The sequence below is a fragment of the Triticum dicoccoides genome, chromosome 3A (assembly GCF_002162155.2).
Source record: "Triticum dicoccoides isolate Atlit2015 ecotype Zavitan chromosome 3A, WEW_v2.0, whole genome shotgun sequence".
NCBI lineage: Eukaryota > Viridiplantae > Streptophyta > Magnoliopsida > Poales > Poaceae > Triticum > Triticum dicoccoides.
The window spans coordinates 438,869,451-438,880,595 of NC_041384.1; the positions used below are offsets into that span (position 1 = coordinate 438,869,451).

Genomic DNA, 11,145 nt, shown 5'->3' on the forward strand with positions numbered 1-11,145 from the left:
ATATGACCAAGATAAAGAACCTCATCGAGCCAAAATTCGCACTTTGAGAACTTGGCGTAGAACTTGTGTTCCCTCAGCTTATCGAGTACCAAACGCAAGTGCTTGGCATGATCTTCCTTGTTCTTCGAAAAGACCAGAATGTCATCGAGATAGACCAAAACGAAGTCATTGGTGTAGGCGTTGAAGATGAAGTTCATCATGCGAGAGAAAGTCGGAGGAGCGTTGACGAGGCCAAAAGACATGACAGTGTATTCATATGAACCAAAGCTTGTCCTGAAAGCCGTCTTGGGAATATCTTACTCACGGATTCGAATCCGATGATAACCCATACGGAGATCAAGCTTGGAGAATACTTGGGCACCTTTGAGTTGTTCGAACAGCTCATTGATGTTGGGAAGTGGGTATTTGTTCTTGATGGTCTTCTTGTTCAATGGACGGTAATCAACACAAAGTCGGTCCGTTCCATCCTTCTTCTTCATAAAAAGAACACCACAACCCCAGGGAGAAGAACTAGGTCGGATGAGACCCATTCTCTCTTGAATATCGAGTTGCTTCTTCAGCTCCTTCAACTCTTCAGGTCCGAGCTTGTAAGGACGCTTGCACACTGGTTTCGTGCCAGGCTCAAGATCGATGACGAATTCAACTAGCCGGTGCGGAGGCATTCCTGGAAGCTCTTCTAGAAAGACGTCTTGATATTCGCAAACGACTGGAATTTGCAAGATAGCATCCAGTTCACCCTTCTCATTGAGGGTGGATCTAGGGTTTCGGGCGAGGGGATCCGCGAATTTTGAGAAGGGGGTCTATATATAGAGGTAGAGGGAGCTAGGAGTGTCCAAATGACGTGCGGTTTTCGGCCACGGGATCGTGATCGAACGCTCTAGATGATGGAGAGAGTTTTGGTGGGTTTTGGGCCAAAATGGAGGGGTGTTGGGCTGCAACACACACGAGGCCTTTTCGGTCCCTCGGTTAACCGTTGGAGCATCAAACGAAGTCCAAATGATACGAAACTTGACAGGCGGTCTACCGGTAGTATACCAAGGACGCTTGGAAAGTCTCGGTCCAATCCGGAAATGTTTAATCCCCACACACAAAAGAAAGGTAGAAATGACCACCGGAGGAGAACAGAGCGCCGGAATGCAAAACGGACAACGGGGAAAATGCTCGGATGCATGAGATGAACACGTATGCAGATGCAATGCACATGATGACATGATATGAGATGCATGACAATGATAACAACACGCGGAGACAAAAACCCGAACCCGAGAAAATAAAATAACTTAAGGCCGGAAACGGCAAGAGTTGGATTACATATTAGGTAAATCATATCCGGGGTGTTACACTCGCAAAGTAGCATTGCTGTCCGGTAGTAAGGCGGGATCAATCCCCGTCCTGGAGAAGCAAAGGAACCACACCTGCCTCGCGAACACGCACTGGGACAGAATGTGGTCCACAGTGTCTTCCTCTTGATCACAGAGAGAGCATGCCGATGTTGTTTCTTGGAGACCATGTCAAGCTCTCCGATCCGAGGTCCATAGCCTATACTGAAGTGCCAGCCACATAAAGATTTGGCAAGCGAGGGGTGCTTGGCATTTCCAGATAGCTGCCGTTGGCTGAAACTTGATCCCTCCTTCACACATCATCTTGTAAGCAGAGGAGGCAGTGTAGGTGCCTGATTCGTTCCAAGCCCATTATGGCCTGTCCTCCGAACCCTGTTGTACCTGGATGTTCATCAGTGCCTCCCAAAGCCTTATGAACTGAGCCAAGTCCTCGGTGCTCATATCCCCCACAATATCATTCATCCAGGCATGGAGAGACATTCCATCCTTCACCGATCGCCTGTTGATCATCCAGGTTTTGACCTTGGGCAGTAGGCTGGGCGCTAGCTCCTTCACTGTCGCCCCTCCAATCCATCTATCCTTCCAAAAGAGTATTTTCGTGCCATCTCCCATGCGCCATTGCACCAAGCTCTGGAAAGTCGTCAAAGCCTCCTTGTCTACAATCTCGTGTAGGCCCTGCCATGGTCTGTCGTTGTCTGTTCGCTTCAGCCATTCCCAACGCAGCCGGAGGGCAATCCCTTGTTTATGTAGGTTAATGACTCCCAAACCTCCAAGGCTCTTTGGCCTGCAAACTCGCTGCCAAGCTACCATACACTTCCCTCCTACTGCCTCGTCCATGCCTGCCCAGAAAAAATGCTCTGCATCCTTTATCAATCCTATCCAGTGCCCATTTGGGGGCATCTGCAATGATCAAATGATGCGTGGGCCTCGCCCTCATTACTTGATTCACCAAGATGAGTCTGCCCGGTCTGGTCACCAACCCTCGCTGCCAGCCTGGGAGGATTTTCAGCGCTGCATCAACTATTGGTTGCCAATCAGAGCGAGTCATCTGTCTAATGCCAAGCTGCAGCTCAAGATATTTACAGGGGAACTTTTCCATCGTCCAGGGCATGGTGTTCCAAATGAGCTGTTCATCCCGCTCCTCTCCTCTAATAAGAATGGCAGATGATTTTGTGTAGTTCACCCGCAGGCCCGAAGCCTCGCCAAATATCTGAAGTACTTCCTGAACAAAATGCATGTCGACTGCATTTGGCTTTGTGAAAAAGACAACATCGTCCGCGTATAATGACAGTCTCTGCGTGGGGTCACATCCATTAATCTTGCTGAGCAGCCCAGCTTCATTAGCCTTGATGACGATCGCCGTTAGCACATCCATGACTATCACGAAGAGCAAAGGCGAGAGTGATTCGCCTTGTCGCAGCCCACATGCGTGCATAAACTTCTCCCCGGCTGAACCATTGACCACTACGCGAGAACTGGCAGTATGGAGCAGCGTCGCGACCCAAGACATCCAGCGCTCCGAGAAACATTTGGCTCTTAATACCTCGAACAAGAAAGGCCAGGACAGTGAGTCGAAGGCTCTTGATATATCCAGCTTGAGTAGCACCCCTTTGGCCTTCCTTTTGTGTAGTCTTCGCGCCATCTGTCTCACCAGGATGAAGTTATCGTGTATGCTTCGCCCTTTGATGAAAGTCGATTGGTTTACGTTAACGAGCTCCGGCATTCGCTTGCAAAGCCTAGTGGACAACAACTTGGAGGCAATCTTCGGCACACTGTGTACCAAACAGATTGGCCTAAAGTCTCTCACGGTGCATGCCTCCGGGCACTTGGGGATTAGAGTGATGAGTGCCTGGTTGAGCCTCCCAAATCCTCTTCCGTTGTCGATGAACAGCTTGTTAAGAGCTGCCATGACATCCTCTTTGACAATTGACCATGCTTTTTGGAAGAAGATGCCTATGAAACCATCCGGTCCTGGCGCTCTGTCTAAGGGCATCTCTTTGATCCCATTCCAAACTTCCTCTTCCTGGAAAATCATGTCCTGCTCTGAGAGATCGAGGCAATTGATGTTCAGAAAATCTAGATTTAGGGTGTGCTCTCGCGCCGACGCTCTTCCCAACAGCTCCTGGAAGGCCACGTAGAAGGCCTCCTCCTTTCCCTTTTGGTCTGTGACCACCTGCCCTTCCACATGTAAGGCCGGTATGAAGTTCTTGGCCTTCCTCCCATTCGCGATCAGATGAAAGAGCTTGGTATTCGCATCACCGTCCCGCAGGTACCGGATCCTCGATCGTTGCCTGGCGATCGTTCTTTCCAGAGATGCCAGTCCCAGCACCAACTGTTTGAGGGTGGATCTCAGCCATCTCTCTCCATCCGAGAGCCTCCTATAATCCTGCGCGCAGTCGAACCTCAGTATGACCAAGTTGGCGCAAGCAATCTGTAGTTTGATGTTGCCCGTCTTCCTCTGAGCCCAGACCGTGAGATGTCTAGCAGAATTTCGTAGTAGCACATCAAGCCTATGGAATGGATCCGTGATCTCCTCGGCACAGACCCACGCTTCCTTTACTTCCTCCAACAATCCCTCCAGCTTGACCCAGAACATTTCAAATCTAAACCTTTTCTTCGGTTGCATGTGTTCTTCTAGGGTCAAAAACAGCGGACAGTGGTCTGAAACTGAAGATGACAAGGCCCGTAGCAAGCAATCCGGATGGTCCAGCTCCCAATCCACTGAGACAAAGGCTCTGTCAATTTTAGTGAGCGTTGGAACTTCCCTCTCACTGGTCCACGTGTATTTTCTCCCATGCAAGAACAGCTCCTTGAGAGCATTGTCATCAATGAACCGTTTGAACCTCCCCATCATTCTGCGGTCAATCCTGTTGTTGCTTTTGTCGGAGGCATTGAGAATAAGATTAAAATCGCCTATCACCAGCCATGGCCTCAGGCACAAGAGCCGTCGAGCATATAGCTCCTCCAAAAACTGAATTTTGTGCGCGTCATCCTGCGGACCATATACCACCGAAAGCCACCAATCTGGAAGACCAAGATCAAGAGTTTCCCTCGGCAAGCGAACCTTCCAGCTGAGTTCACGTGATGGTCCAACGCCGTCACACCTTCGATATCCCATCGACCGAAGCTCGCAAACAATGTCTTCAAGGAGATAAACGACGCCACACGCCGCCGGTGTCCGATTCGGCAAACCAAACCTGAGGCTTCCTTCGACGGGCCCACAGCCATGACCATGCCCTGGTTGCCAGTTAACTAGTCTACCACTCCCATAGTACGACTAGTCTACCAATCCTATGGCTATGGAAAGCAGTAGCTCTCTGGTCCACACGGGGACGTGGAGTGCGGCACAAGACCACGTCTCGTGCCCCCAAAGGCTGCTCTGTTGGCGACTCGCGCGCCGATGGCTCTGATGGGGCTGGATATGGAACTTGGATCGCTTCGCAAGCTCGAATCCTTGATCTTCTAAGGCACCGCACGGGTCCAGTGGCCAACGTTACGTGACACCAACCTAGCTAGCTACTTGTACCGGCTGTGATGATTGATGCCTAGTTGCCTGTGCTGGAGAAGGGTTAACTATGTGTACAGTTTGCATGCAATCATCTTATAAATCAGCGCCCCTGATAATTGCTCGCTCAGTTCGCATCCAACTCCCTCCTTTTCTTTGAGCCCTTCTTCCCCAAGCAGGTGAGTACTCTGCTCCATGTGTTCTATTAATCCCCTGCCTCATTTCGATCAACTAGAACAGTAATCATCCTTTCTGTCAGAATAGTTCAGTTTGAGCTTAAAAATCAGCAATCATCCTTTCTGTCAGAATAGTACCAGTTTGAGCTTAAGAGTGTTCGATGTGTGCTCAATACAATTCAACTCGAGAACCCTTTTTTTCAACAACAAGCAACGATTGTTTGCATTAGCATTAGAAGAGAGTAATAATCACCAGAGTGCCATGGCATGAATTTCTTGATGCCATTTCTGCAGCATGCAGGAAAATGTATCATGCTTTTCACGGCTTATACTGGGCTACTTACCTCTGCAGTGCACATCAGAATGGGGCATCACGAAACTCATGGTATCTGTACCATTCTCTCCCTACTCCTACTGTGGAGTACCATCGTATCCGCCGGAGACGATGGCTTGGTCCGTATTGCTTTGAAGAAGAGGCCGCTAATGGAAGACATCTATAACAAGCTAGTGCCAAAGATTACAACGGAGAACAGCGGGGCAGGGAGTAAGGTTGATCCGGTGAGGGAAGCAGTTAACCAAGTTCGCGCCCAGGCACAAAGGATATTCACAGAGGCTGCGGCCATGGAACAGCTGCTCAAGCGCCGTTGGAGTCACAGAGGGATCGGAGGAAACAGACGTGTGCGCCAAGGTTACCAGGCCGTCGTCCCGCTCAAGAACTACGTGAACGCTCAATATTTTGGGCAGATTGGGGTTGGCTCCCCGCCACAGAATTTCACGGTGGTCTTCGACACGGGGAGCGCCAACCTCTGGGTCCCTTCCGCCGAGTGCTTCTTCTCCGTAAGAGTCAATTCAATTCAACCTCTTTTTGTCCTTGTTTGATTTTACTCCCTCTGGTCACTTTTATAAGGCCTTGAAGACATTTCAGATAATGTGCAAAGCAGTGTATTTATTTTATTTTATTTTGGGATGCTTGCTATGCTGGGTTGATTACTGATTTTGGTCAGCTTGAGAACAGCTTGCTTGCTACTTCCATCCCAAGTATGTATCAAGACGGTCCAGCACCTACAAGGAGAACGGTATGCTTTCTCTCCAAGACATCAGCTTATTTATTTACACTGTTGGGTTGACTAGTCATAGTAGTATGTACTACAGCTCAATTTTTAAATTCTTCTATTCTTAAAAAAACAATGCACTAGGGTGATAGAATTTCGATAACGGTTTTAAATTTTGGTAGCATTTGTTTAGTGGAACTAAGATTTGAGCTGCGAAGACGATTTTTTCTTTTTTACTTTTGAAAGAATTTTCTTGATTTTCTTCATGTTCTCATAAGCAAAATGAAAACCGCTGCTTCATGATGTAAGACTTTTAAGATTATGGCTAGATGCTGGTCCGATTCCGCCCTTCTTGCTGCTACGCAGGAACACCTGCTTCCATTCATTATGGAAAAGGAGCAATTTTTGGATTTTACAGTCAAGATCAAGTAACTATTGGTGATCTAGTTGTAAACAATCAGGTGATTCTTGTAACAGTTCCTTATTTACAAACTTAAGTTCGACCAATAGACTGCCAATGCTAATGCCGCTGAACTTAAATGTGTTATCAGGAATTCATTGAAGCTACTTACGAGCCTGGCTTTACATTTTTAGCAGCAAAATTCGATGGCATTCTTGGACTTGGATTTAAGGAAATTTCGGTTGAAGGCTCTGTTCCAGTCTGGTATAATAGTATCATTAATTGATAATCTAATTATAGCTGTTGTGTGGTACCCTAGATTAAGGAGCATCGTCCTGGTCTTTAATCCTTATTTATCAGTCTTACAGTTGTTCATCCAAGATTTCTTTTCATGGATTTATTCATAGCTTTGCATGAGAACAGTATTGTGTCGTGTAGTAAGTAACCACTCTTTTTGTTGGACACTTCAATCTATATTATCCTCATGATAAAATTCTTTTGGTATGCTTCGTTCAACAAAAAAATGTGGCCAATGCTACTTCCTACTTCCTCCATAAAATAAGTGTCTTAACATTAGTATAACTTTGTACAAAAGTTAGTACAAAGTTGAGACACTTATTTTGTGACAAAGGGAGTACTCTCTAGCCACCAGGGGCATGTTCTTGCTGATTAAGTGGTATGCCTTGACTTTTGTCTTGCTGATTAATTCGGCACAGGGCAAGTCACACCACATAGGTTCTAACTTGTCACTTGCGTGAATTGCGTTTTGGTGCCATCTTACACCTCCAGTCATCTACCAGGTACAATATGGTTGCACAAGGCCTTGTGAACCAACATGTTTTCTCCTTTTGGTTAAATCGAAATGCAAACAATGGGGATGGAGGTGAAATTGTTTTCGGAGGTAGTGACCCCAAACATTACAAAGGCAGCCATACATACACCCGAGTAACCCAGAAAGCATACTGGCAGGTTGTTACTGTAGCTTCACTCGTCAAAAGTTAAAAGAATATTGTTGGCCTTGTTATGAATTTATTGTGTTGCCTCCGTCCATCGAACATTTTGCGAGTTAATTGTCTATTTTATTTTATACTGTTGGTATCTGCAGTTTGAAATGGGAGACTTTCTTATTGGTGGGAAGAGCACTGGTAATGCACTATGTGTATTTTTTTTCTTCTTAAATAGGCAGGACTATTGAGCTCCTGTAGATGCAACATTGCCCTCTCCTGATCTATAACGTATGTCATGACCAGGAATTTGTGTGGATGGATGTGCGGCAATAGCAGACTCCGGAACTTCATTGATTGCTGGTCCAATAGTAAGTAACCATAGTCATCGGTCAATTCCATCCCACCTTTCAAGTTTGTATCAGGAAGAAGTGTATTTTTGGTCTCTCAACTATTGTTAAAATCAAATTTTCTTCCATGAGAATAGCACTGAACATTATTGATCCCCTAAAAGTGTCAAACCTTTCTAAAGTTTATACTTTGCATCGGCGGAGATTTTGCGCAAATGGCTGCCAAAAAGCACAAAATTGAAACTGTAAGCAGTCAATATAAGGCAATTTAACGAGTCCTATGATTTTTAAGAATATACTTAAATCTTATGCCATTTTGAAATTTCTGAAAATTTTAGAACTTCTTTTGGATATTTTTTTTGGTGACTAGTGGTATCTTTTATGTTTCCCATTTACATGACTTTTTTATGGACAATAATAAGGACCAAACTTAAATTTTGGCAATGTTGGGATCCAAAGTGACCTTTCCATTTGTTAATACATTTATTTTTTAGCTAAATAAAAAATTAGATTTTTTTCCATTCAATCGTTGGCCAACTGTTGTTTTGGTGCCTCAAGTATAAAACCAGTCAACTTAACCTATTACTTCAAATGGGACAGACACAAAATGGATGATGTGGTAGTGGTTTCTGACTTAAAAGGAAATGAAAAGGTGTTGGAAATTATGTAGGAGAAAGTACTAATTAAAAAAAAATACTTTGAATGATAATATTTTTTTGTGAAAAAAAATCATATTGTGATGATAAATTGTTGGAAATACGAAAATATATTTGGAAAAATAGGAACATTCATGCGAAATAATGAAATTTGATAATTATTTATGATATTTTTCTAATTAGTTTCTTCAGAATATTTATGGTTTTCTTTTCCAAAAAATTCTGATTTCTTTTTCATTTATAGCATTCCCACATATTTTGGTAGTCTATCCTTGCTAGTTTCATACTTTCCCTGATTCTAGATAGTTTGTGAGATTACTTAGTTAAAATGCCTTGCAAAAAATAGATTGCTTAATTAAATTACATTTTTGTTTATTGTGTTTCCATCTGTGCAAAACGAACGGCCCCGAGTTGGGCAAGAGACCAAATCTATCTTGTTTCGAAGTTAACTGTAAAACTTGTAAGGTTATAGAACTTGGAGTTTAAAAATAAACTCGGGATATAGTTGAAGGACCAATAATGTACTTTCGCAGTTCTAACAAAAATGCCCCTAAGTGAAGAAATACAACCCTATTAGGTTTTCATTTCAGTAATTTCTGTTGTTTAGGGTGTCATTGCCCAGATCAATGAGCGAATTGGAGCCACTGGAGTGGCTAACAAAGAGTGCAAACAAGTTGTTTCTGGATATGGACAAGAAATGATAGAGTTGCTGAAATCGGAGGTTAGATCTCTCTGCTTGATCGATTGAGTACGTTTGTTACACTGGCAGAAAAGCGAAGACACCTTTCTTTTTTTAGTCCAGTTGTGTTACAATTTAGCGCTTCCGAATAACTGCAGACACCACCGGCACAAGTGTGTTCGAAGATTGGGCTCTGCGCATTTGACGGAACTAGAGGAGTAAGGTGTGTACGGTTATCGACAAAGCTTTCGTTGTATCTCTGAAAATCTAAAGTTGATTAGTCCTTAAACATACTCTCATGTTTCTTGTGTTTATTTTGGATTCCCCTCATGATTTGATTGCACATGGTTCCTGTGTATCCAAGCAGTGCTGGTATTAAGAGGGTAACGGAAGAGGGACGAACAACATCTGTAGACAACATGTTTGATGCTACATGCAATGCATGCGAGATGGCAGTGAGGTGGATGCAAAGCGAATTCGTTCAGAATCATACCAAGGAGGGCATGTTGGAGTATGTCGGTCGGGTGAGGTTACCTTTTGATTCTTGAATTGCTAAGCATTTCTACATTTGTAGCTTACAAGTAGCTGATCTAAATGACAGCTCTGCCACAGTATGCCTAGTCCCCTAGGATCATATGTGGACTGTAGACACATTGATTCCCTGCAAAGTGTCTCGTTCAGCATAGGCGGAAGGATATTTGAGCTCCAACCAGAACAGGTATACTGTTCCCGTTAGTTCAATTACAGTAACACGCTTATGACCTTTATAAGAATGTGCACACCTGTTGTTATAAAATTTGAATGTGATAAGTAGCATGAGGATCAGAACTCGGAAGGCTTGGCTAGATACAACAAATTAATCTTTTTCATGGGTGTGCTGTATTCATTTCGAACAAGTTACCATCTTGTATCTATTAGCACAAATTCCGGCATTTCTTGTAAAATGGGTTAGTATTTTCTGATACTCAGTGGGGTTTTAAGCATAGGTGGCTCTTGTAATATAGGAGTAGTTTGCAATTGCAAAGCAGAAATACTTAAAACCGTGGAATTTTCTCTTGATGTTAGTATACTACTTTTGAATCTCACAGAAATCCTACTGAAATGTACCTCACTGCCAATATATTGTTTCAAGGCGAGGCAAAAGATTTGTCGCATTCCATTAATTAAAAGAGAGCTTCGAATGCAAATAAAACCTTAGTTATGTAATACAATCATGTTGTTTCACACAATTTCAATCATCTTCCGCGTCGAGCAGTACATTCTCAAGGTTGGCGATGGATTCATGGCTCAGTGTATTAGCGGATTCACGTATTTGGACATTCCCCCTCCAGTAGGCCCTCTCTGGTAAGACAAAGCACTACTTGCACCGTTGTTGTTGATTAAATGTTTTTTTTGTTTGCTCCCATGAGATCAGAATTTCATGGCATCGGTTCCTCTCTGCCATGCAGGATACTGGGTGATGTCTTCATGGGAGCATACCACACCGTCTTTGACTATGACAAGATGAGTGTTGGCTTCGCGGATACTGCATGAGAGAAGCATTTCACTGATGTATTTTCTTTGATTGAGCAAAACATGGTCATTTCGACATGAGAAATTATATCAAAGAGATGTACGTGCATGCATGATAGCCTTATATATAACATAGCACAATATGTGGCTTTATGTTGTGTAAAAGGTTAAATAGCATCTCACATGTACTTAGCCACTACCTTGTGCACCTATTATAACAAATATTATTCTAATTTTTTAAATGTTATCGTCGTCAAGCTAAAACATGTAGTTTTGCGGAGACAACTTACAGAGTACTTGAGTAATGAGTTTATCGACATTGTTCCTTGCCAATACTTCACCCTCCGACGAGTCATGCGGCATGTCGCTCGGAGTGTATGCGAGGGAGAGTTGGAGTGATCCAAGTTATATGGAGAGTGTTTGTGCGTGAGAGAGAGAGAGAGAGAGTCACAGAGGGAGTCCTATACCTAGCTAACAGAGATCATGTGTTTGTACGAACGCATGCCTAGAGAGAGGGAGAGTGGTGTATGT

The 11,145-nt window shown here is 44.0% G+C and overlaps 1 protein-coding gene across 2 annotated transcripts; it reads left to right on the forward strand.

The window, feature by feature from the left end:
* The first annotated feature begins 4,888 nt into the window (after positions 1 to 4,888).
* Positions 4,889 to 10,856, forward strand: LOC119268455 (aspartic proteinase oryzasin-1-like). Of its 2 annotated transcripts, none has more exons than XM_037550104.1 (14): positions 4,889 to 5,024; positions 5,374 to 5,858; positions 6,037 to 6,097; positions 6,440 to 6,534; positions 6,625 to 6,737; positions 7,274 to 7,442; positions 7,579 to 7,618; positions 7,724 to 7,788; positions 9,031 to 9,144; positions 9,261 to 9,325; positions 9,470 to 9,626; positions 9,704 to 9,820; positions 10,358 to 10,446; positions 10,551 to 10,856. In XM_037550104.1, exons 2-14 carry the CDS (start codon positions 5,385 to 5,387, stop codon positions 10,633 to 10,635), a joined length of 1,644 nt encoding a protein of 547 aa, XP_037406001.1. In that variant the 5' UTR covers positions 4,889 to 5,024; positions 5,374 to 5,384; the 3' UTR covers positions 10,636 to 10,856. The 2 variants fall into 2 exon arrangements, with proteins under 2 accessions (XP_037406001.1, XP_037406000.1); XM_037550103.1 differs by having other exon boundaries at positions 4,939 to 5,024; positions 5,316 to 5,858.
* The last annotated feature ends 289 nt before the right edge of the window (positions 10,857 to 11,145 follow it).